At 37.0% G+C, this 27,398-nt stretch overlaps 2 protein-coding genes across 3 annotated transcripts in view; one reads left to right on the plus strand and one right to left on the minus strand.

Moving 5' to 3' along the window:
• The window catches only part of ABCD2 (ATP binding cassette subfamily D member 2), a 56,274-nt gene extending 46,671 nt beyond the window's left edge, over positions 1-9,603 (minus strand). Inside the window, exons 1-3 of one of the 2 annotated variants that reach the window (XM_036889524.2) lie at positions 9,493-9,583; positions 3,837-5,412; positions 2,110-2,290 (exon numbers count right to left, since the gene is read on the minus strand). In XM_036889524.2, the coding sequence (XP_036745419.1) occupies positions 2,110-2,290; positions 3,837-4,775 (1,120 nt within the window). In that variant the 5' untranslated portion in view covers positions 4,776-5,412; positions 9,493-9,583. Of the gene's footprint in view, positions 1-2,109; positions 2,291-3,836; positions 5,413-9,492 lie in introns of both variants that reach the window. The other variant, XM_057491501.1, reaches the window with a different exon arrangement.
• A 44-nt stretch (positions 9,604-9,647) lies between these two features.
• The window catches only part of C14H12orf40 (chromosome 14 C12orf40 homolog), a 42,782-nt gene continuing 25,031 nt past the window's right edge, over positions 9,648-27,398 (plus strand). Inside the window, exons 1-2 of the mRNA XM_036889526.2 lie at positions 9,648-9,812; positions 23,844-23,883. Coding sequence (XP_036745421.2) covers positions 9,790-9,812; positions 23,844-23,883 — 63 coding nt within the window. The 5' untranslated portion in view covers positions 9,648-9,789. The remainder of the gene's footprint in view (positions 9,813-23,843; positions 23,884-27,398) is intronic.

Here is a 27,398-nt window from a genome sequence, read left to right on the forward strand (position 1 = left end):
AGGAGATATTGAAGCATACTCTCACAACGTCATATATTATGACATTATTCATTTTTTTCTTCTATGAAATTCTTTTATTACTTTTCTTGGTATAAAATTTTCTTTTGAAAAAAAGCTTTAAGAATTACTTAAAGTTTCACTTACAACAATATGATTATCATAATTGCAATCTAAAATTTTAATTTAATATGGTATTTTCAGGATTTGTAGGAATTATTTTGAATCTTGTTACATCACCTAGAGAAATGAGATTGTTAGATCCTTTGCTTATGTTGTTTACTTCTTACTGGTCTCTGTGGGGTTAATTTGTCACTATTAATAGCTACATTTTCTCTGTTCTATGTTGAATACTCCAGGGTTTTCTAATAAGACCAGTGCTTCTAAGGACTAACAGAACTACACCATAATCTTGTCATTGTATTTGTTTCTAATATATATCATATATGAAACTTTTTAAATATACATATACTTAGAAAGATTCACAATGAATATCTGACAATTCTGTCAAATTTTTAGTAAAACTAACCTCAAGACCATAGGTTCTTAAGTCTTTTTCCCTCTAATACTCTTTTGAAAATGCAATATATTTCAGTATGAAAGGATTAAGTCTAAAAATACTAAAAACAATGCTTTTCACTAACTTTTAAAAATACAAAAAAATGAAATTTGGAAACATAAAAGCAGATAAAATTCCATTTTCACAATGGTCTAAATACACTATTAGACAGTTGAGTTGTGGAGTATGTTTAGAATAACACTCATCACAAGGGACTGATAAATCCTAATTTACTGAAGTAAACAATTCTGGGTTAAGAATGACTCAAATTTGACAAATATTTTTGTAAGAGTTGGTTAAAGCATTGAAGTGTTGTTTCAAAATATTAAAGCATAAGGTATTTTAAAATTTGTTTTTATTAGATGGCTTCAAACAAATAACTATTAATCCTTAATTCTACACCCAAATAACTAAAATAGTGTGAATTCAGTTACATTATTCTCAGTGTCGCCTTTTGTTTTCTATGTAATAATTGTCACCATGTATCAGAAACATCAAGAGCTTGCTCTTTATAAACATTATTTATAACATAAACATTATTCTACTAAATCTTCAGAACAACCCTCTGAAATAGCCTTTCTGATTCTCATTTAACAGATGAGGAAACTGAAATGTAGAGAGTTTAATTAACATGACTAAGGAAACGGGCAGGAAGAGAGAAAGGCAAGAGTCGAGCAAAACTCTCCAGCAAAGCCCATGCTTTGTCTCATTCCTTCAACACTAAGGCCAGTTTTGTGCAATTTTTAAAAAGGGAGGAGGAATGTTTTAATTTGGAGGAAGGACAGAAAATGCCACTTCTTTGATTAACTGTATACCGTCCCTGTCAATTATGACCCAAACTCCCATCTCAAGTATTACACATTTTAGCATTATTCTTCTGACCCTTATCTTAGTGATTCCAAAGGATGAAAAATGCTGGTAAAAACCACTGAGATGGTGATAGGATAGAATTAAGGCACCTGCAACATGACAACCCTTACCCTACAATGCCAGCAAACCATGCTACATGGGCGGTTATCTCTTTATTACCTCCAAGTAGAGGAGACCTCGGTCCGTGGCATGAAGTACTCCCTGTAACAATATTCCTGGCTGCTTAAGGTAGTCAACTCACACTTCAAATCACAGATCAGGGCAGATCCAGTTATAGAATATTTGTAGACTAAATGCATAGGATGTGCAGAACCGAAGTTTACAAAACATAGGGAAAACCTGTATTATACTCTTTTTTGAAGGTATTAATTTGCTTTGAGTTTAAATGTAAACTAGAGAATCATTAGGCAGTACAACCAAAATTCTTTGAGGGCAACTCTAAGAACCACTGCATCAGAGATCTCCGAATTACCTCAGAACTAGAAAGGCCTTTTGAGCCACTTGTCTTCAGTCCTATTGCTGGTCTTATCATTGAATGGTAGAAAGTCTGTCACTGTTTCTGACCTTTAATGACTATGGAATAATGACTATGGACATAGTTCCACTCACACAGAACCATCAGTGACACCTTCAAGAGAAAGAATCTTAAACAAGTACTTGAGATTAAGCGTAGATGTTATTACCACCATCTGCAAAGCCCGTTGCAGTGATAATAGGCACAGCCACCATAATCAGTCCGCTGCTGCTCCACACATATTTCATCAAGAACTGTTCTATCATGATGTACCACAAACGTTTGGATAAAATGAGGTTCATCTGATCTGCTAAAGCTTTGTAACTTTTCTGGAGTTGCTTCATTTCTACCTATAGAGGGAAAAAGATGTAAGAATGAACCCAGCAGGAGCTATAAAAAGAAATATTGAATGCTTGAGGACTTTCCTTAAAGATGTTCATATTATTTTGTTTTACTTAGAATAGCATTAGCTATGATTCTAACAACCAACATATACAGATTAATATCAGAATTAGTCATTATTAGTTAGTTCTGGTGACATCTGTACTATTTAAAAAAAGAAAACCGTGATAGTAAATATAATGTTAGGTATAAAATACATATAAGTGATTTATAATTATGATTTCAAAATTATATATATAAAATGTTAAATGATATTCCGTAAGACATGGATAAACAGTGTTAGAACCTTATCTTTCTTGATCAGACCAAAAATTGAAAATAAATACTTGATACATATATGTATAATCAGACTCCACCTGTGAATTAACTCAATTTGCTGAATTTTGTCTTAAATGTCAGAAGCCTACAGCGTGCTGAAATTTATATCACTGAGTCCAATGATTCAAGAATGACAGATCAGAATGATTAATGCAACATATAAGGCCAATTTTCAAGTAGGAGGAGAAGTCCTAAATTTGCTTTAAATTTTTCCTTTTCAGATTGGTACTATGATAAAACTGTTTTTTGATAATTGATGATGCTTCAAAAATTAATTCTGCCTAGTAACTAAAATACCATTTTCGACTTTGGAATACCTTAGTATTTCATTTGCCAAGTCATTTGTATTAAGATTTCAGGTGCAACACCTTAAAAATTTGGCATATTTAATGTTCTTAAGTTACTTTAATGTACTGCAAGTTTCTGTAATTAGGCTATTTTAGGGACCTGCTTACTGCTGCTGAAAATCTTTAATAGTTAAAAATAACATTCCAGAACTCCTTTTCTCCTCATTTCTTTCCTAATCTTAGCTTTTCCCTCAAAGCTAGACAAAATTTCATTCCACTGCCTCTTGATCTGCGTCAAAATGTGGTGCTGAACATTACCTAAGAGTAATGGACATGCCGTTTGTGAAGCAACTCTCCTGCACTTCTCAGGACGGAGGACTCTCCACCACTGACCAGATATGCAAAACTGCCAAACTTGTCTTTCATATGAAAGCATGTATTTTTAAAACAACAAAAGTAAAAATAAAGGAACAACAACAAAAAGAATAACATCCTAAATTTTCCATCTCAATTGGAAATGTGTTTACTTAGTTTCTAAACATATATTTTCTTTTACTGTGCTAGGACCAGTTAGGATTTAAGCCTGAAGAAAATGTTTTAGAGATAATGCTGAGCATATCTAGGCAACTGAGGCTAAGGTAACTGTTTTTTTTTTCAAGTGCTGACAACCTTATTCTCATAAAACTTTAGAAAAGTTGGTACTCTATACTTGAACAGCTTGAGATTGAAAAGGGTAATGAAGCCTATCTTTTAATACAGGTTTAGATGTCATAGGAATCTAAAACACTAAAGAAGCGGGTCCGTCAACAGTATAACAGATGGTACCTGGCACTGCAGTGGTAGTTGGAGCAGTCTCACATTTCACCCATCACCTTAATTCCTATCTTACCTTATGTCCTCTGTAAAAGGCAATCTCTTCAACATTGGCTATGATTCTGGAGTGCACATACCGCAAATAGCCTTTTCTCTGAGCTTCTTCAGCCACTAGTTTACCAAATTTGGGAGAGCAAGCCTTTAACACTTTAGCAGTGGCATATACCACAAGCCCTGCCAATACCGTGGGCCCAATCGGGCTCGCTCCTCTGGATGTAGCAGTCTGGATAAGAGTGTAGGAGGTCAGGATTACATCTAGAATAGGTTTGGTTAGATTGGAATACAAGTGAGCCACAGACTGGGAGAACATCATGATGTCTTCAGTAAGAGACTGGTCAGGGTTTGCCAGCCTCCCATCCATATTGATCACCTTGTAATAGGTCTGGTTGGTAAAATAAGTTTCATAGGCATGGTCTACTAGGCGCGTTCTGAAAGCTAAAGCTAGTTTGCACTCCAGGTACCTGATCGCGCTGTTGACAAAGGTGGCGGGGATGGCAATCATAAGCCATTTGATCAATTTGAGGATGAAAGTCCGAGGCCTCTTTTCCACAATGCTTTTCACGATTTTTCCATCCAGACCGGCCACATAGATAGACAAAAAGGTTCTTGAGATTAGAGCCACCGAGTGGAGGCAGAGCCACCCCGTTTCAGTGGTCACAAGTTTTGGAAAGAGAATTTTCCGAAGTTCTAGTAGTTGTTTGAAAAAATCTGCATTCACTCCGGGAGAAGGATTTTTACAAGTGGTGTCGGTGCAATGCAGTATTTCTCTGTTCTCTGCAGCCGGATAAGCTGCTGCTTTTTTCTTCCTGTGGCCAGACTGCTTTAAACGCTTGCCAATGATGGGATAGAGGGTTTTCAGAGCATACGCTGCGGCCACCAGGCAGGCAGCCCTTTTAGCAGCGCTCGATCTGGTCCATTTCACCCGATCGGCTGCTGCATTTAGCATATTTGTCATTTTCCCAGGTACCCAACCGGCTTCAAAAAGAATTGGTTTTAAAAGATCGTGCTCCACGGGGATCCCCAGCAAATGTTTCAGGAAGTCCTACGGCGTTCCATAGTCTGCGGCGTTTCTCCTCTTCTGTATTTTGTTTTTGTTTTGATTTTAATTTTGCTCTGCTGTGACAGATGCAGCAGAGCTCAGACTCCGAGCATCCGCTGGGGCCGATTCCCAGGGAAGCCCGAGCCGCCCCACGCTCCTCCCTCTCGGGCTCCTCATTGGCTGTGAGCGCGCGGGGACCTGGGGCTCCTCGTTGCTTCCCTTTGAACCCGGAGCAAGAGAAGAGGACAAAATGACTTACGTTTTAGACAGGACTTCCAAGAGTTAAACATCTAATTTGCGGGAGGTCGAATCAGGGCAGCTGCTGGCGACAGAACTTGTCCTAGCTACTGAGCATGCCCAGAATTACTTAGAAACCCACAGAAGTTTCGGAATATACATCCCTTCTCTAAGGTTTGAGCAGCTACAACCAGGAGAGGAAAAGGGCGAGTTCCAAGTGCTGTAAAACGTGATGAGGGAGAAGGAACCAGGGAGATGCGGGAGGAGGGACGAGAGGATCAACATAAAATGAATCTGAAAAGGGTAAGAGATGCATCTGAAAGGGAGAAAAGAAAGTGAGAAAAACAAAGTGGGAGGGGCACTGGCGAAAGTATCAAACACTTGGGTTTTTCCCAGCCCATCAACCAGACAATTGAAGGGTTTTTTTTTTTTGTAAGCAGGAGGGATGTCATCCACATTACAGAAAATAATTCTTTGCTGTACCATCACCCCTATGTTTACTTGTCTTTATAATAAAAATCTTCGATCCCCACAACTATTTTTAGCAGTGGAAATCGGATGCATTTATTTATTTACAAGGTGACTATTAAATAAGTGAGAGCAATGTTATACCTGTATCTGTCTTGTGTCCTTTGAATGGTTGTTATTTGAGGTATGTGACTCTATAATCAAAAGTTAACCATTTGGGAATCCAGCCGGAGACTGTGGAAGTGGTTTTCCAGGACCTTACTTCACTTTTCAAGAGTTCCTTGTCTTGATTTCAAGCTTTCATTTTGTTGGTTTTGTTTAGACTTAGAGATAATCTACTGGCTACTTTTCATTTCCATTTATGTGATTTAAAAAAGCCCAAAAAGCCAAGAATGTTAAAAGAAGTTCTCTACATCCCTAATGGAGGACTAAAACTGCTAAATAGTCGAGCAAATTCTGCATATTTAAGAAAACGTAAAGGGCATTTTTCTTAGGCAAGGATGAATGTATTCTTGAATATGGAAAAACACTTTTGCTTTCCCAACCCCACCCTCCACACGCAATATACATAACCATTTCTGATCATATGGAAGCCTGGGAAGGTATGCATTAAACTGGAACAGAGGCTGGCAAATTACAGCCTCCCAACCTGTAGACCAAATTTGGCCCACCACCTATTTTTATATGGTCCTTGAGATAAGAATGGTTTTTACAGTTAAGATTTTGTTGAAAATACATCAAAAGAATAACATTTTGTGACATGTGTAAATTATATGTAATTTTATTTCAGTGTCTATAAATAAAGTTTTATTGGAACATAGCCACATCCATTTATTTACTATTGTCTATAGCTTTCAAACCACAGTGGCACAGTTGGGGAGATGAAACAGCCTAAAATATTTACTATCTGGCTCTCTTCAGAAGTTTGCCAACCTCTGTACTAGAATATAAAACCTGTTATTGTTGAATGACCTTCATTATTCAGTTTTCTGTAAGAACTACCCTTACTTTTATAATTCTAAACATTTAAACAATGTTCTAAACATTTAAAACTCCTTACTCATGTGCCTACGTTAATTCCAAAAATCATCAGTTTCATTAGTTTGCATTCAGTTCAGCAGATTTACTAACACTGCAAACTCATGCAAGTCTCTTTGATGGCCGTATTAGCATTACAAACTATCATTCCCTTAGGACTTTCTAAGTCTGTATGTTGAGATCACAGTGTCATTATGGTTATTTTCAAAATCTTTCATTCTTAATCTCATGCTTTTCTTCAAGTGTCAAAATGAGGCTGCCATACATTTATGAATTTTAATTCTCGGTGTCACATCTATTGACTGTGATAGAACAAGTGAAGGTCCAGGGTAAACTTAATGGGGGATGACGGGAGGATGTTCAGCGAGGGTGAGCACAGTACAGAGTAATGCCGGGTCAGAAAGCAGCGGGCAGTGAGGCAGGTGGCTTGCATCACTAGTAAAGGGCAGCGATTTCAGGGATGGGTCAGCGCAGTGGGAAATCTAGAAGCAAAGAACACTAGAGACCCCAGTAAGCCTGCACTTAGCTGTGGGTAGGTCAGTTTACCAAAGAGGCTGGGGTACAGGAAGAAGCTTTTACTGCCTGGAGTGAAATGCTTGTTAGAATGATGAATTAGGTATGAGGAAAATCATCAAGGTAGAAATTTGGTTACCAGAATTGTGGTATGAGGAAGGTTGAAGCCCAGTTACTAGAACTGGGAAAACGTTATTGTGACTCGATGTTGAACCACTGAATCATAACCATTTAAATTCTGCCGCCATCCTTCATCTGAGACTAGGCACAAGCCTTCGGATAAGGCGGAGGAAGAATTCAAGGTGGTAAGAAACCAGGTAGGTGATTTTAATCAGGAATGTATGCCATTTAAGTATGAAACTAAGGATGTTAAGGTATTTCTTTCATTTTTTTAATACTGGCAGTATGCATTTAAAGCAAAGAGAATGTTAATTTAGTTTGAACCCAAACTAGATGAGAAAAAGCAGGTGAAGAAAACAATCGCTTGTTAGTATGGTAAACATAATTCAGCCTAATTTCCATACAAATTTCTCACTTCCCATGTGTGTTATATGGGAAAGTATTAAAATTTTCTTAAGGGGGGGAGAAATAATCTTAGAAAAAAATTATTGAAAATGAATGAAAAAAATGAGCAATAATTATCCAATTACTCTGTCCTCAAGTGTAATACTCTCAATGTCAGTGTCCGAGTGGAGACTTGCAATATCTATGGGAGATCAGGATTGAAAAATTATATATATATATTATAATTTTTATATATATTAAAGATTATATATTTTATAAATATATATATTAGAGAATATATAGTTACATTAAAAAGCTATATGCTTTATAAATGTAAAACAAATTTCTTAGAGACATATGTATACAAGTATATGCATACAAATACAATGTAGGTAATGTATGTGTTGTGCGTTTAGATAGTAAATCACCAGAAAGTAATTTTTGGTAATAAAGATAAATTAAAGTTTAATAATTTTGGATGAATTTTCTTCTCAACAAATGCTAAGTAGTATTTCATTTGTGCTATTTTCCTTTCTAGAACAGTTTCCTGACCCAAGAGATTACCTAATTGCCTTACTGGCCCTAAAATAGCATGGGGTTTGACTCTATCAGTCACACTAGCCTTATTCATGTGAGGCATAAACAACATTGAAGAAGAGAGCTTAGATCAACATTTCAGCTGTTACAAATAACCACCTAATAACTAGCTCATAAGGAAATGTCATTTGCTGTGAAGGAAAAAGCAGTAATATCTTGTCTGAAGATGTGTCTCATAGATAAGTCTTTCCTTAGCCTAATTCACAACTTGCACTGTCTCTGTGAGACCGGAAGGAAAGCGACTCTAGGCAGGGGAAAGGATGGTTCTATCCGCTCCCAGTTCTCGACTCTTCTCAAAAACTGGTCAAATTGTTGGAGACAAACTGGTCTCTTTCATGTCCCTTCACATATAATATAGCAAAAAAAAGTCAGGCCATGTGTTAGCAAATTATTTACCCCTTTTAATTTAGTCAGTATGTACCTGTTTTAAAATGTTTAAAGTAGGAAAGGCTAATACACTAGTCTGTTGCTTCTGCCTTGATTGTGCAGTTTAGTTACTGAGAAGAGACCAGCCACTCCATGCTAATCTGATCTGAAATGCTCTATTTACCTGGTCTAATTCAAAGCAATGGTATACTTCGGGGAATTTGTGTTATACAAATCAGCATTTGTATGATAAAACAAGATGTCTCCCTGGGACACAGTCCTGTTTTAGGTACTATTTCCCAAAGACTTAACAGAAAATGTGTTATATTTGAAGTTATGAGGTATTCCCCAGGTTAAAGTCTGGAAAACTATGATGACAATTGGGAGCAAAATAAGTACTTTGCATTTGTTTGGGGCACTAGATTCCTAGTCTCTAACCAAAATATCACAGAACAGTCTGTAAGGTAAGCGTTGTGAAGATGAACAAATATAACACAGAAATGAACGGCAAAATCTAGTTTTTGTTTTGAGATTTTTTTCAACAGGGAGTTTAAAGTCGGGCCTTTACGGCCCAGTCAAGCAGGGAAACTCACAAGACGCTCTATGTTGTACACCTGAAACCGATATATTTGTATCAACTACAATTTTTAAAAAAGTACACGCTCACAGTAAAAAAAAAAAAAAAATGTATAGACTAGTAAATTACTGCAGTACAATGTTTCAGGTAAACAACTGTTGAATATTAAGGCTGCACGGTTAAGATACTGGAAGGATTTGGGTACGGAGGGCCCCGGAACGGAGCGCCTGTAGGGTTAGGGATGTGGCGTTTACGCCGCCTTCTTTCTCTCCCCCGGGGCTGGACTTTGATCCGAAAGAAGGCTGAGGTCTATGCAGACCGAACCTCACTTACGCTGGCGGTGCTTCGAGATGCTCGCCCTGCGGCCGCAGCCCTGGGTTTCCTGTGCTGAGCGGCGACAGCCGCGGCGTCGCCCCCACGGCCCGACGGGCGCAGCCGCAGAGGCTGTCGGGAGGCAGGCCCGGAAGGAGTGCCCCGCGGGCGCAGAGGATGCCGGGAGGCTGGTCCTTAGGCCGCTGGCGGGAAGGAGCCGCCTGAGGCCGCGGAGGCCGAGGCCCGGCCCGGGACAGCCCGTCTGCGCCCCGTGGGCCGTCGGGGCCGCGGTGTCCTCCCGCCCAGGAGTCGGGGAAGATGAACTGGGTCGGGGGCTCCCGGTGAGTCGCGATGCCCGATCCCGGACGCCCGTCCCCGCCGTGGCGCCTGCTTGGCGCGGAGGCGCCGCCGTCGCTGGAGCAAACATGCCCGGAGTGGGCCTTGTGGGGGTTGCCCGGGCCGGGAGGCCGCGGCCCCGCGTCTGTTCCTGATCCGACAGCCTCTCCGGGCCCCCCGCCGTCTCTCCGCGGCGGTGGGCGCGGCCCAGGCCCTCCCGCGGCCCACGCTCTGCCCTGCGAGGCCTCCGCCCGCGCCTGCGCCGCGCTCGCCAGCGGCTGCCTCTGGGCCAGTGTAGAGCCTTCGCGTGAGCTGGGGCGGTCATGGAAGAGGCCATCCCTGCCGCCCTCAGATCCACTGGGACGGGGAGGGGCTGTGTCAACCATACATTCAAGTTGGTTGGTTTTTTTAAGGAAGGTAAAGCTTCAAAGAGAACTTATGATTTGTTTAGCATTTAGGATTACTTGCCCAAAGCGTGATAGGTTGATAATTTGGTTTTATATAACCTGTTCATTGCTGTTGACCTTGAAGTCCACTGGGATGGGAATCCCGTGGGCCTGTAATTTCATTTCACAGAATTCCTCGATGAATTGCTTTGCTAGAAACGTTAAGTCATTAATACAATTTTTGTAGGCCCAGGATAGTGGTGATAGAGTCAAACTATAACACATTTACTTCCTAAGGTATTTTATAAGAGGAAAAGACAGCTTTTGTGTTTGCCAGTTATTGAAACTATGGCCGATAGTTTGAGCAGGAGCATGTATCCTGTTGAGGAATGTGTTAGCATTGCATTTTAGAAATTTATCTGAATTTTTCCTGACTCGTGTTCCTAACATTACTCTTCCACTTTAGAGAAAGTGAAGATTCACTTGCAGGCTTCACAAGATTGAGTTGACACATGGTTATAATTTGGCGTTCCTGAATTTACCGTTCGTTAAAATGTGGATATTAAGTGCGATACGAAATCCTTTCATTGATGCTTAAGCACTCTTAAAACATAGGTGCTATTATTCTTCTGCCATATCTCAAACTTCTGGCTACTGGGAGCACACAAAGCAAGATACAGCAGGAAACAGGTAGTGAGGGATTGTGTTTCTCAAAATGAGGTAGTAATGCACCTAGAGGGACTATGGATTATACGAAACCATTGAAAAAACATGATTCATCCTCCCGTGAGCATCAATTTTACAGAGATCAGAGGGAAAAATATTTTTTAATTTAAACAAACATGGATACGTTATAGAGTAAGATGCAAAACTCCTGGAGAGAAGTTTTAAGATAAGATAATGCAATTCTAAATAAATTTTCTTGGGATGGGTCAGACCCTCCTTTTAGGGTCAACCCCCAGATTGGTAATGAAAAATGAGTACTATCTGCACTTCCTATTATCACAGTAAACAAGGCTAGTCAAGATAAATTGATCAGGGCACTCTGAGCATAATTGCCTGAAGCACCTCAGAATCCCAGGCAGTGCTTATATCACTACTAGCCCTTGATTGGGGTGATGGTAGAATAGAAATTTTAATCCTTACCTCAAGACCATCCTGGGGCACTTTTCATTCCCCTGTTGTTAGGGTTGTTTGTGGTTGAAAATTTTGAGAACTGTGAGGAACTTAAATTATAAACAGGTGAAGTAACGAGAACATTTACAAAGCTCCTTCAGAGTATTCAACATTAATTCATGCAACAATTTTACATGCCTGCCTGTTCAGGGCATTGTTAAGATGTATAAGAGGATTCAGAAAATAGAAAAGATACAATTTTGGGCCACAAAAACAATCTATGGTAGAATGGTGAGACTAGAATTAGGTAAATGACTATAGTACTAGGTAAATAGCACATAAATAATAACCACTGTGCTAAGTGTTTTCTGTATATTAGCTCATTTGGTCTTAACCTTGTAAAGTATAGACAAATGTTATCCCCATTTTACTGATGGTGAATCTGAGGCACTATGAAGTTTATTGTCTAAGGTCACCCAGCTAATCAATGGAAGATTTAAGATTTGAGAACAATATGTTTTAGCACTATGCAGCATAGAAGTATGAATATTGTATAAGTGGTATAAATAAAGGGCTGTGCCTATTTAGAGAACCGAGAAACAGGAAATTACTTTAAGCCTTGAAGGATAGCAATATTGCACAGAACAGGCATCACAGAGAAGCAATGAAACACACGTTCTTAAAAGTTGAAAAGGAGGTGAGTTAAATAATTGATCAAATTGGAGACAGTTTTTAGGAAGTCGTCTTAGATGGGTTGGGAGGGAGGTATTAAAGGACTTGGAAGGATTATTTGGCAGACAGTAGGTGGGTCTGTATTAAGGCAGGAAAACATAACAAGGGGCTTTAATATTTTTGTTGAAGGAATAAATGAAGCAAGCTATCCCAGGATTATGTTTTAGTTGGAGCAACCTGATTGTATACTAAATTGAAGCAGAGCATACTTGTATATTATAGGAACCTGATAAATATTATGTAATAATTTGATAGGAGCATCTTTATACTTGCAAAGGTTTTTCCAGTTTTTCTTGGCATGATAGAAACTTGGCATTTCACTTTTTATGGCTTTCGCTTAGGGACAGTACCAGTCATAAAGAAAATGTCTTTTTTTGTGGGGGAAAAAAGGGAACAGGCTGGTGCTAGGGAAGAAGTAAGCTTCGCTTATTTTCTTTTCTGAAGTTCTTACTCGGTTTGGTTTTAGTGTTAAGGTTTGTGGACTTCTGTGCAAGATAACATTTCATTTCAAACTAAGTCTCATTTAGGGTGAAGAGATTTGGTCTAAGCTGAGACTAATTTACATTATTCATGAAAGCAGTTCCCAGTGTGTTCTCCCTGAAACTCGCTAATCAGTGATAATCTTAGGTTTTTCAATTTAATGGGCTGTTCTTTATTTTTTCTAAAATTGTATTCTTACATTTTTTTGATTTTTATAATGGCACTCCTTTTAAGTTCTTTCTTGACAAAATTAGAGAATCATTTGTTAGTCTTAACAATTAAATAAACTTTTTTTTTTTTTACCTGGGAATCATTGACCTAGAACCCTAATGTTTGTTTGTACTTTTTACAAGTCACCACTGAGATACTGTATTTTCCTAGTCGGATTGAGGTGTAAATTTGAGAGAGGGCAGGTATAAGCACTGATTTTTTTTTTTTAATTTGGAAAAGATTCTCTTAATTTTCCTGATTATTGATCAGTGACTTGTTTCACCAAATTGATAGCCACCTCAGACATGAAGGTGGTAGGAAGACGAGAATATACAGATAATCAGTCTTTGGGCCACAATAGCCTCTGCAGAATGAGATACACTGCAGATCTACAAATACAGTACTGTGCATGCAGTACAATACTTTTTTAATTAGGGGAAATTTTTTTTTTCAACTTACATTGAAGAATGCAACCAGTGTCATGAGAAAGATACAGAAAAGATAGTGTTTAGGTGAGGGAAGGTTTACATTTGGAAATGTAGGTCTACAGTATTCGCCCGTGCAAAATATTTTTTGAGTGCTGTGTACCAAGCACTGTGCCAGCTGTGGGCACAAAGTAACTGAAATTGGGGCTCTTTCTGAGACACTTATAGTTTATTTGGTAGATATGCCACTAAGTTTGAAAGTGTTTAAGATCAGGGGCAAAGTATGATTAAAAAAAAAAAGACACTGAGACCAATAGTAGAACATAGGATAATTTTAGCCTAGGACTTGCAGTCAGAAACAAGGATAAAGGAAAGTTCAGATGGAGAAAAACGAAGATGAAAATGAGCATGACACAAGTAACTGGAGGTTATATGTTTAAATATTTAAATATGTGTGTGTGTGCACGCTTGATAGTGAGGTTGAAAGTCAGACTGAGAAATTGAAATTTGATCTGTTATTGAGTTGTTCACATTCAGCAGTAACACAATGAAGGTGGTGTTTTATGACTATTTGTTTATATGTGGTGTTAATTGTAGGTAGGTTAGAATAGAAGGGAAAGCCTCCAAGATAGTGATACCAGTTAGTTTTCTGCTTAGGAAAAAAATTAATATTATTTTTCTGTTTTCTGGTGTGGCTGTATGTTCTCCAACTCAGATCAATACCAGTCTTAATTCACTTTATAGGTATCATGGACTATGAAAATTTGAGTTAATTGTTGTACCTCTATACAGGGCCAGACCAAGGTTGTAAGGAGCTTTTTTTATGGAACAAGAATACAAAATTGTGACTACAAAATTAGGTGTAAGGCTTGGAAGCGGCAAATTCAGGTGAAGGGCTTAAGCTTACTGAAGTTTAAGTTTACTTAATTTTACAATAAATTCTTTATGATAAAGTAGTCTTTGACTCTATGCACCTCTTTCTTCATCTGTTGTATTAGGATAGTACTTAAATATAAAGTGAACATCATCTTCATTTGCCTGGGACGGTCATGGTTTATGCCTGTGACCCTAGAGGCTTGCCCAGTTTAGCATTTGTCTTGGAGTTTTTGTTTTTTTAACTAAATGTAAACTACCATTAACAGTTAGATTGAGTCCAGGTAGGTTTAGTGGGCATCCATTTTTTTTTTTTTAATCTCTGCCATGGTCTGCATTAGTGCATGAGCCATGTGTGCAATGAAGAGAGTTCTGACTAACGCGTGCTTAAATCTGAAGACATCCAGTGAGAACCCAGGCCTGATCCTTTCCAGGTGGAAAGTAACAACTCTTTAAAGACAGCATGAAGAGCACTTGCTGATAAAGTGTACTGGGCTATGAGCAGCTAGGGACCACTCGCTGCTGGGCGGCGTGGGAGCAGTGTTTAATGCTGATGTCCCTGCTGGCCTCTTGTTGTATCCGTGGGTGCTAAGGTTGCAGAGGTTCGTGTAGCCACCATGCCTGGGGGTGACAGCAATAGGAAACATGGGAAATTGTAGATTAGGTGTAAGTGAAATATTTGCAGGGAATAGAGGCCAAAGAGACTTGTCAGAGAGCAGATAGAGCAGTAGGAATGTGGCTGGGGGGGTTTTGTCAGCTCTTCTTTTTGTTTGGTAATGCTTTTGTCATCTTTTTGGCAGCAAGGTCAAATAAAGGGACATTGGTGTTAATGATAAATTGAGTACTGATACTTTATTTTTCATTTAACTTGATGATGGGCCTTTAATCTGTGCACAAAATGGTTGCCAACATTTGCCAACCAACATTGGTGTATCATTGACCATATGACAATTTGAAGACCCAAATCTGAAAAGCTTCAGGATTTACTTTCAGATTTGGAAGTTATTTTAAGTTTACAGTTTCAGTCATTTGACATATGTAACTAGTACATTAAAGATAAAATTGTTTTTATCTTTGCATATTACTGCAATGGTAATATGAATACAGATTTGGTGGATCATAGCATAATGGGTACAATAGGGTTCTTTCTAAATTTTGTCACCTCTGCAGCCAAGATACACTTGGAATTGGTTGTTGTTTATATATATTTCAAGAGTTTTATGCAAAGCAGCTTATTTTTTACCAAACAGGAAGTGCAGTTGTCAAATTTCAAACACTTTTATATAGGCACATTTAATGTAACCGAATTATAATGTTTTTGAGACAATAATAGTGTTGAATACAAAAAGAGTACTTTGGCTGTCATACGCTTTCTGTCTTTGTTGGCCTTTCACTAATTGGATTTCAAAAACATTTGAGTCTTTGAAGAATTACTTTGTAAATCAATCTATGTGTCCTGCGGTTGTTGAGCATTTTTGTAAGCAAGTCCTCTTAAGTTTTGACTACATGTTATTCAAAAACAGTTGGAGTGAAAAAACTTCAAGTTTTGAAGCTTTTAGTGAATTTCAATTATTGAAAATAAAGTTTTAAAGATTTTGTTGTGAATAGCCTGAAAGACACATCTATTTTGGGGTATCATTCACACTCTAAAATATCTTCCACTGTGTGACTCAGGAGATAACTGCTCATGTTTATCATTACAGCCTGTAACTAAAACATTAGTGTTTTCTGTGTGAAAATACTGTAAGAATTCAGTCTCTAAGAACTTATTTTAATTAGGCTCTGTATTCTGAATATTAGATGAATTTCTGCCTTACTTGACAATTTTTTTTCTCAGTACCTTACATGTTATGCATGCATCCCTAAAAACTTCTTTTCTTGTAAGAATTATTTAGAAGCCATAATATTCTGACATATATCATTACTATTCCTAGCACATCAGGTAGACCTGCTTTAGTTTTGTGGAAAGCCAATGTAAGTACTTTTTCTAGGCTAGTTACTGTCCTGAATCTTAATAAGTCTGCTAGCTAACAATGTTAGATTATGATGTTTTAGGTTAATATTAATTTCAACATAACAGAAGCCACAAAATGTTATTTTTCAGTGGTTAGTTATTGCTCTTAATTTTATTTATATTTTCTACTTTTAGTCACACTTAAAATACTATAAGATCTTAACAATCTGAAAAGTTTGTTTACATGGCACCATGCCACTAAAAAATTAACTAAGCTGCAAACTAAAAAACAAAACAAAATAAAAATAGGAAAGAATTCTAAATTAACCATTAAGGCATATAACTCCCATAGTATTTAATTCCTAATGTAGTTTCAGTATCTCCTGGGTACTCCAGGTAAACTGTAACTGTATGGTTTTTGGCATTTGGCAATCTTATCACCTTTGTGTCTGTCTTATTGTTTAAGGAAAATATTTCTGTAGCATTTTCCTTTAAATCTCCCCTCACTAGGAAGAATAACAAAGGGCAGAATGCCCAGATAATTTTTGTAGTTAACATGGTTTTCTTTCTTTCTGTTTCTCCCTCCCTCTTTCTCTTCTTTCTTTCCCTACCTTCCCTCTGTTAACCTCTTTATACCTAATTGCAGTCTTTCCTTCTTAACAAAAATTAATATAACAGATATCTATATTCCTGCTACCCAGAAATAACTTGTATTCTATGAAGAGATTATGACCATTTGATTTTTTTTTTTAGCATGTAGCTATAATGGTAACTAACATGGTTCATTCAGACTTTTATTGAAAGAGATGGTAGCAATGTATTTCTTTAAAAATACATTTTCCAGACGCATATAGTAATTACTGTTAAAAAGGTGAGCCACATTCTCACCTCCCCACCCACAGTTCTTTGGTAATTTAAATTTCAAGGCAAAAGTTAGAGAAACTCTTAAAAGTTTTTTTTTTTATTGAGTGCATATAAATTTCATGAAGAAACTGGCATAATTGGGGTCTTCAAGGTATTGAAAGTTTTGAATATAGCAGTGTGGTGGGAGAAGTGTCCATCTATGCAGAAGAAAAGCATAGATTTTGGTTGGGTGTTGGAATACATGGAATGGAAGAATGGAAAGCGAGGTTGAAATCTTAAGTTAGCTGCAGGCTATGGAAGTCAGGTCCCTAAGTGGTAATTAGGGTTGTGTTTTATTGAGATTAAAAGTGTAGTACAATATATTGGAGAACATTTGCGTAAAATCAAAAAGACTGTTTAAAGTGTAACAGTTAGCTACATAATATTACAGTAGTCAGAGTAGCAAATGACTTCTGGGGATTCACATTTTATACGTGGCAAGCCCTTTTAATTATGTGCACATTTTTGTTTTTGGCAGATACATAATTCCATCTACTTTCCCCAGCTACTTAAGGGCTGTGTTCTTCCATCTTTGCTATCTTATTTTTTCCTTAGCTTTATTGAAGTATAATTGACAAAATTTTAAGATATTTGAAGTGTACAACATGATGATTTGATATATATGTATGCATTTGAAAGGAGTCCCCTCATCAAGTTAAGTAACGTATCCATCACCTCATACTTTTTTTTTTAGTGTGTGAACATTTAAGTTCTACTTTCCTAGCAAATTTCACTTATAAATATACTGTTATCAACTATAGTTACCATATTATCAACTATAGGTACCATATATGTGAGATCCTAAGACCTTATTCATCTTATAACAGAAATTTTTTATGCAGCAATCACTTTTCTGTTGTGTTTCTATGAGTTTCACTTTTTTTTTTTTTTTTTAGATTCCACATATAAGTGGTACCATGTAGTATTTGTCTTTCTCTGGCTTATTTCTTTTTTTTTTTTTTTTAGATAATAATTTTTTTATTGAAGGGTAGTTGACACACAGTATTACATTACATTAGTTTCAGGTGTACAACACAGTGATTCAAGATTTATATACATGACAATTCTAGGTACCAGCTATCACCATACCAAGCTGTTACAATATCTTGAGTATATTCATTACATCCCGGTTACTTATTATTTTACCATTGGAAGTGTATACTTTTTTTTTTGTTTGTTTTTTGTTTTTTTTTTGTGAGGGCATCTCTCATATTTATTGATCAAATGGTTGTTAACAACAATAAAATTCTGTATAGGGGAGTCAATGCTCAATGTACAATCATTAATCCACCCCAAGCCTAATTTTCATCAGTCTCCAATCTTCTGAGGCATAACAAAGAAGTTCTTAGATGGAGAACAAATTCTTACTTAGTGAATAAGTTCTTACATGGTGAACAGTACAAGGGCAGCCATCACAGAAACCTTCGGTTTTGCTCATGCATTGTGAACTATAAACAGTCAGTTCAAATATGAATACTCATTTGATTTTTATACTTGATTTATATGTGGATACCACATTTCTCTCTTTATTATTATTATTTTTAATAAAATGCTGAAGTGGTAGGTAGATACAAGATAAAGGTAGAAAACATAGTTTAGTGTTGTAAGAGAGCAAATGTAGATGATCAGGTGTGTGCCTGTAGACTACGTGTTAATCCAAGCTAGACAAGGGCAATAAAACATCCATGTATGCAGAAGATTTCTCTCAGAACGGGGGGTGAGATTCTAAGCCTCACCTCTGTTGATCCCCAATTTCTCACCTGATGACCCCCCTGTGACTGTGCCTGTCTTAGGTTGTTCCTCCCTTGAGGAATCTTACCCGTCTCTGGCTAACCAGTCATCTTCCGGGGCCATACAGGGAAATGTAAAGTTGGTAAGTGAGAGAGAAGCCTTATTGTTTGAAATGGTTAGCTTTTTATTTCTTTGCATATTTATGCCCTGTAGCTTCTGTGCCCAGCATTTGTCTTGAGGTATCTTTACCACTTGGAAGAATTATGATACTCGGTAAATTTGATATGAGGCACGAATTCTATTTAAGGGTTGTAATTAGGAAGGAAGAAGAAAAGCTATAGAAGCAGGCGGCAGAAAACATGGGAAGATTGATTATTTTTTTGACATATCTTCTTGTAGAGTAACTTCAGCATGTATAGGTTTTAAGCTACTACTTAAATTGCGCACACACATGAACATAATAGAAGTATAGTTACATAACCAAAGCATACCTGTAATTACCAGCCATCTCCAGTGAAACCAAGAAAACCAGTTAGGCACCTTAGGCATTTGTGAAAACTTATCTATGACATGGTGGATATTGTCCAACTGAACTTGAACAGTCTGTCTGGCTTATTTCTTTATCATAATGCCCTTCAGGTTCATCCATATTAGTGAAAATGACAGGATTTCTTTTTTAAAGCCTGAATGATACTCCATTGTGTGTCACGTTTTCTTGATCCAATCATAGAATGATGGACACTTAATGTTTCCATTTCTTAGTCATTGTAAATAATGCTGCTAAGACTATGGGAGTATAGTTGTCTCTCTGAGATACTGATTCCTCTTTGGATATATACCCAGAAGTGGTAGTGCTGAATCATGTCGTAGTTCTATTTTTAATCTCTTGAGGAACCTCCATACACTTTTCCCTAGTGGCTGCACCAGTTTGCATTCCCACCAAGAGGGCCAGAGATTCCCTTTTCTCTACATCTTCCCCAGTGTTTGTTATCTCTTTTTGATAAAAATCATCCCAACAGGTGTGAGGTGATAAATCACTGTGGATTTTGTTTTGATTTGTAATTTCCTGAGGATTAGTGATGTTGGGCACCTTTTCATGTGCCTCTTGGCCATTTGTATATCTTTTTTGAAAAAATGTTCAGTTCTTCTGCCCATTTTTAAATTAGATTGTTTATTTTTTGCTAATTAGTTATATGAATTCTTTATATAGTTTGGATATTAGCCCCTTATTGGATATATGATTTGCAAATATTCTCTCCCACCTCTGTAGGTTTCCTTTTCATTTTGTTGATGGATTCCTTTGCTGCACAGAAGTGTTTTAGTCTGATGTTATCCCACCTGTTTCCTTTTTGCCTTTGCTTTTGGTGTCAAATCCAAAAATTTATTGCCAAGACTGATGTCAAGGAGTTTACCCCTTGTTTTCTTCTAGGAGTTTTATGGTTTCAAGTCTTATGTTCAAATCTTTAGCCCATTTTTGAGTTCATTTTTGTGTATGGTGTGAGATAGGGATCCTTTTATTCTTTGGCATATGTCTATTGGGTTTTCCCAGCATCATTTATTAAAGAGACTATTCTTTGCACATTATATAATCTTGGCTCCTTTGCTGTAAATTAATTGACCATATATGTGTGGGTGAGTTTATTTCTGGCCCCTCTGTTCTTTTCTTTTGGTTTATGTGTTTTTTTTAATGCCAGTACTATACTGTTTGACTACTATAGCTTTGTAGTACAAATGGTCCCTGACTTACGATGGTTCAACTTACAATTTTTTGGTTTTATGATGGTGTGAAAGCCATACACATTCAGTATAAAATTCAGTAGTTAAAATTTGATTTTCATCTTTTTCTGGGCCACTGATAAACCAAAAGATACTCTTTCATAATGCTGGGCAGCAGTAGGAAGGTGCAGCTGCCAGGCAGCTGTGCAGTCAGAAGGGTGAACAACAGGTATACTTAACAGCCGTCTGTACATCCACTCCATTTCATTTTCAGGACAATATTCAATAAATTACAGGAGATGTTCAGCACTTTATTATAAAATAGGTTTTCTGTTAGATGATTTTGTCTAACTGTAAGGTAATATAAGTGTTCTGAACATGCTTAAGATAGGCTAAGCTAAGCTATGATATTTGGTAGGTTAAGTGTATTAAATTCATCTTTAACTTAGGATATTTTTAATATACATTGATTTACCAGGACATAATCCCATTGTAAGTTGAGGACTATCTGTATAGTTTGAAATCAAAAAGTGTGATGCCTCCAGGTCTGGTTTTGATTGTCTTTGCTCTTTGCAGTTATTTGCTGTCCTATACAAATTTTAGGATTGTTTGTCCTATTTCTGCTAAAAATGCCATTGGAATTTTGATAGGGATAACATTGATTCTTCAGGTTGCTTTGAGTAGTATAGACATTTCAACAGTATTCCTCTATTCCACGAGCAGGGAATATCTTTCTTTTTATTTGTGTCTTCTTCAGTTTCTTTCATCAGTGATGTATAGTTTTCAGTTTACAGATGTTTTACGTCCTTGGTTAAATTTATTCTTAAGTATTCTTTTTAGTGCTATTGTAAAAGGGATTGTTTTCTTAATTTCTCTTTCTGATAGAACATTGTTAATATAAACAATTGATTTTTGTATATTGATACTGTATCCTGCAATTACAATGAATTTTTTTTGTTTAGTTCTAACAGGCTTTTGATAGAGTCTTTAGTATATAAAGACAATTTTAACTGTTCCTTTCTGATTTGAAAGTTGTTTATTTCTTTTTCTTGCTTGATTGCTCCTGAATATGTTGTCTTAAGGTGGTAAGAGGGCACTTTTGTTCCTGATTTTATGGGAAAAGGTTTCAACATTTCACTATTGAGTATGATATTAGCTGTGGGCTTGTCATTTATGGCCTTTATTATGTTGAGGCACATTCCCTCTGCTTACTTTTTTGAGAGTTTTTATCATGAAAAGATGTTGAATTTTGTCAAATGCTTTTTCTGTAGCTATTGAAATCATATCGTTTTTATTCCTTTGTTAATGTCATGTATCATTGTTTGATTTGTGCGTATTGAACCATCCTTGCAACTCTGGAACAAATCCCACGTGTTCATAGTGAAGGATCCTTTTATGTAATGTTGAATTTGGTTTGCTAATATTTTGTGGAATATTTTTGCATCTGTTCAACAGGAATATTGGCCTATAATTTTCTTTTCTTGTAGTGTCCTTGTCTGGTTTTGGTGTCAGAGAAATGCTGACCTGGTACAATGAGTTTGGAAGCGAGTTCTCTCCTCTTCTGTTTTTTGGATGAGTTTGAGAAGGATCAAGTTCAGTTACTCATTAAATGTTTGGTAGAACTCATCAGTAAAGCCATCTCATCCTGGATTTTTTTCTGCTGTGTGGTTTTTGAATACTGATTGAATCTCCTAACTATTATTTGATCTATTCAGGTTTTCTATTTCTAGATGGTTCAGTCTTAATAGATTGTATGCTTCAAGAAATTATCCATTTCTTCTAGGTTGTCTTAGTTTGTGGTCTATAATTGTTCACAGTATTCTCTTACCCTTTTTATTTGTCTGATCTTTGTTGTAATGCCTCCTCTTTTATTTCTAATTGTATGTATTTGAATTGTCTGGATTGCTTTCCTGATAAACCTAGCAATTTGTCAGTTTTGTTTATTTTTCCAGAAAACCAACTCTTATTTTCATTGATCTTTTCTATTGTCTTTTTGGTCCCCATTCCATTTATTTCAACTGTGATCTATGTTGTATCCTTGCTTCCACTAATGTTGGGCTTAGTTTATTTCTTTTTGTGGCTCCTTTAGGTGTAAAGTTAGATTTTTTATTTGAGATCTTCTGCTTTTCATATAGGTATTTTACAGAAATAGAACTGCTTTTGTTGCATCACATAAATTTTTGCATGTGTGTTTCTATTTTGATTTTGTTTCAAGAAATTTATAATTTCTCTTTTAATTTCTTCTTTGCTCCATTGGTTATTCAGGAGCTTGTTTAGTTTCCACCTAAATGTATATTTTACAGTTTTTTTGTAACGATTTCTGTTTTCATACTATTACAGTTGGAACATATGCTTGATATGATTTCAGTCATCTTGAATTTATTAAGGTTTGCTTTGTGGATTAACATATGATCTTTCCTGGAGGATGATTTATGCACTTGAAAAGAATGCTGCTATTGAATGGAAAGTTCTTTAAAAGTCCACCTGGTCTAATGTATAGTTTAAGTCCAGTGAACAGCTTCATATATTCATAGTTGACATGGCTTGGAAGGCATTATAATACAGTCATCAAAAGTTTCAAAACCGGAAATTCTAGGTTTGAATCCTGCTACCACTTATTAGCAATGTGACCTTGGGCAAGTTACCTAACCTCTCTGTGTCTTATTTTCTTCATCAGTGAAATAGGGATAAAAATAAACCTAACTTATGCTGTGAAGATGAAGTGAGTTTATACATGTAAAGTATCTAGATGGTGCAATATACATGGTAGTCATTATTAGCAATTATCATTTTCACATTATACATAATCTCATATAGCTAAGATATATTTTGTCACTTATAATTGTACAAATGTTGAATTTGAGAGCATAGTTTCATGTATATCTAATAGACACATTATATGTATTTGCTTATTTTGTCATGAATGGTTTATGACATTCATTGTTATTAATAGAGCAATATTATAATACTGCACTCTGATTGGGATTCAAGGCAGTGTTGGCACAGTGATCATAGGTGTGAAGCACATCTATAATGACAAGTTATATTTTAAAGAAGTTATGAGATTTTGAGTATATGTAGCTGATATATTAAATTGCTCTCATAACAAACTTAGTATTTCTTTAGATCCTATATATGTTGAAATACAAGGAAAGACAAAGAAAATAAAACTGTTGACCAGGAATTGCTATCAGATGACAATGTTTCAATGATACATCCTTCAATGCATTGATTTCTTTTTGCTTATCTTGATTTGATAATTTGGATTTATTTTATACTTTATTATTCATTGTAGGTCTAGTATCTTTTTTTTATTCATGGATTTTCTAAGAAAGTTTTGTGAAACAGTATATACTGTAATTACTTTAAGAACACCTCGTAGTTCCTCTTCGGAAAATAATAGTCACTGCACTTCTAGATTTTAATTGCAAGGCTTTAGTTCAGCTAAAATGGCAATTCTTTCAGAGACCGCTTTAATTGTTACATTTTTTATCCTGCTTCTCTTTTTAGGACCAGGGTTCTGATCAAGCAGGAAAGGCGAAAGCAAAAGGTAAAGAAAGTATGTTTTTATTTGTTAGCTTTATGAGAACAGTGATCTTCTGAAGGATTTTTCCAATGTTAGTGCATTCACCTGAGTGGAACTGGGAGGATGTCTTCCTTTGGTCTTGTCTACCCTCGTAGATGGCCTGATCAGCCACCCCTTTTGCTCAGGCAGAGACAAGGATCTTTGCTGGTATTTGGCATTCTAGTTCCAAAATATATCCCAAGTCTAATCACATCTCATGATCTGTACTGTTAGCACCCTGACTCAAGTTACTATCAGTTATTGCCCAGAGTACTGTCACGGCCTTATAACCTATCTTATGCTTTTTTGTTTTTGTTTCTTACATTGATTGTATTACATAATGAAGTTGAGCATGCATACACCTTACAAGATGTATATACAGTGTATATATATCCAAGGGAAACTGTTCCACATGTGTACTTCGGGACATGTACAAGCTTGTTCGGGTCATTGTTAAGTAGCAAACAAAAAGAGAGAAAGGAGAAAGAGAAAGAAGGGTGGGGGTGGGGGAGGAGGAACAGGGACTGCCCAAATGTCCGTTAGTAGCAGAACAAGTAAACAAATGGTGGCTTACCCGAGTAACAGTACAACAGTGAAAATCTATCAACTCCATGTCATTGATGTAGATGAATCTCACAAACATGATGTTGAGAAATGAACCAACTCACAGAAGAATACAAGTAGTAATATTCCATTTATAAAATGTTCCAAAACAAAAAGTATTTTCAAAGGTAGTAAAATTTAAAGAAAAGCAAAGGAATGATTATAATGAAAGCAGTATGGTTGTTTTAACACAGTACATTGATGTTTCATTGTAAATTTAACTTGTATTCCCTTTATTACTAATGAAACTGTCTTTTCGTTCAGGTTTCCTCTATTGCGAGGTACTTTTACAAGTACTTTTTCATTTTTAAAATTTGGATTGTCTTTTTCTTATTGTGTCTTTATATATTTAGGAATTCTTTGTCATTTATATGTGTACTCTGTTGCTTTTACTTTCTTAATGCAGTCTTTGAAGGAAAGTTCTTAATTTTCATTCAGCTAAAATGACATTTTTTGAATTTATCAGTTCTCTGCTTTATCTTTTACTCCTTTGTAGTCTGTTCTTCACACAGCAGTTAGTATGATCTTAAAAGTACAAATCAGAATTTATTGTTCTCCTGCTTAAAAGCCTCAATTGATTTTTGTTGCTTTTAGAATAAAATTTGATTTAGCCATAGCCTAAGAAGACCCAAAGGATCTGCCCCTGCCTGCTTCTCTGACCTTATTTTTACTCCTTGCCCTATTGCTCATTGTATTTCAGCCACACTGACCTTTCTTTCACTGTTCTTCCCTTTGCCTGAAATATTCTCCTTCAAGATATTTGCATGTCTGATTTATCAATATTTGGGTCTCAGCCAAAGTATCTCCTTTTAAATTGGTATTCTCTGATCACTACATCTAAATAGCTCCCCACCCTCCAGTTACTTTCTTTCTTCTTTTATTCATCTCTTTTCATGATTGATATTTTCTTACAAATGTATTCTCTTTTCCTCTCCCAGCTCCACCATTAAAATATATGCACGAGAAGAGAGATTGTACCATGTTTGGTTCTGTATCTCCTTCACCCAGAGTTATGTCTAGCAATAACTTGGTTTTTAATAATAAATAAACTATGAATGAGGTGTGTCCCTAGGCTGTTATTTTTAAAATATTCTAACTCTATTTAGACCATTCTTTTGAATATAAGAAAAGGAAAGACACAGGGTCCTTTCCCAGGGTGTTGATCAGTAGTCATGTTACTTGCCAGTTTGAAAATTTCATACCTTTCTTTGCCTTCCTGAACCTCTCTTCCCCAACCTTGTTTTTTATCCCTTCATACCCTTAGATGACCTTTTGTCATATTTCAGAGAAAACAGAAGCTGTTAGATGAGAGTTATCTCAAATTTCTACCACCAGTTCTGTAAACCATCTTACATCTTCATCGGTTGTCTCCTTGCCCTGTAACTGTGGAAGTAGTTTCCTCTTGTCAAAGGAAGGTCTCTGTGATCCAAATTCTATTTATTCCTGCTTTCTCATTGTCTTGCCTGAGGGTTTCAGCCCCAGACAAGTTCTCTATGGATTTGGTGAGACCCAATAATGACAATGGAATGTTGTGGGTAAAAAGGGGCCATTACCGAGCTTTATTCTCACCATGGCAGTTAGGCACTAAATTCACGTCCACCTGTGCGTGCAGCAAGCTCGTCCCCATCTCTGCCTGGGCTCCAGCCCGTGCTCCCAGCCTCTGCTCTCTTCTCCAGGCTCCTCAGCACCGGGAGGGCTCTTCCTATAGCAGTACCAGCAGTAATGGCTTATTGCCAACACGTAGGCAAACATAAGTCTGCGTAGTAGACTAAGTATTACCTCCTTGCAGAGACGCGGTGGGTGGGTATCAGGTGAGGATCCTGGCCATGGACCTTCCATTTCCCCTGTACTCAGGAACTACAGCGCATCAGTTACTTCTTATTTTGCGTCTTCATCTACTCCCTGTCAACTGGAGGCGTTCCCTTGATGCTCAGACACAATTCAGTCCTTTCCTACTAGAAAAGTTAAAGCCCCCTGGATCCTTTCCCTTTCCTGCTGTGCCCCTTCCCTCTTCTCACTCATTCCCTTCTCAGTCCACTCCACTGTGCAGCTCTCACTCATGTCAAAATTGAACTCTGTGCCTTTCAATTCCATTTCCTACAGTCTGGCTGACTTTAATAGATCATCTCCTGCAGTTTGCCATTCCTTTCTTTTCTTTTGGTAGATCAAAAACCTTACTAATCACTCCATGACATGAGCAGCCTCCATTCAGAGAACTATCCATTCCCATCATTTTGAAACAAGCCCTTCCCTTGCTTTCTTTAAGACATTGTGTGGATTTTATTTCTCTTTTCTGGCTACTCCTTCTGTTATCAGAGACAGGTCCTTGGATCTTCTTGCGAGAAAGAATTCAAGAATGGATGCAGAAAAGCCATTGAGCATTTAGAGTTTATTTGGAGATTCAGAGTTCAGAAAAAGACAAGAGTATAGGTCCAAGAGTTAGGCTCGGGGATCCATAGGAAGCCTTTTTCATATGAGGGGAGATGAATTTTCATGAAGTGGGGTTAGGTTTCAAAGGGAACAGGTAGAATCTTCCTGGAGTTTGGGCTTGTTCCAGTCTCATGTTAGGTGGGGGAAGGTTTCTGAGCATACTGGTCCTCAGAACTCTCGTGGTGGAAGGAGGTGTGATTTTTACTGTGTCAGTGTATAAGGCATTTGGAGGTGAAGTCGGGCAACTTCTCCATGTTGGAACCAGCTGTTTTTGGCTGGTGTAGTATCTACACCCTCACTCCCTATCCCTCTCTCCCTGCTGTGTCTAGCTATGTACCTACTCTACTTTTACATGGCTATTTTCAAGTTCAAATTTGATTATTGATTTTCCAGAAATTTTCTATTACTATTATTTTCTACTTGTCTCTATCAAATGAGACTTGATAGAAAAATTGAGCCTAATCTTC

The sequence above is a fragment of the Manis pentadactyla genome, chromosome 14 (genome assembly GCF_030020395.1).
Source record: "Manis pentadactyla isolate mManPen7 chromosome 14, mManPen7.hap1, whole genome shotgun sequence".
NCBI lineage: Eukaryota > Metazoa > Chordata > Mammalia > Pholidota > Manidae > Manis > Manis pentadactyla.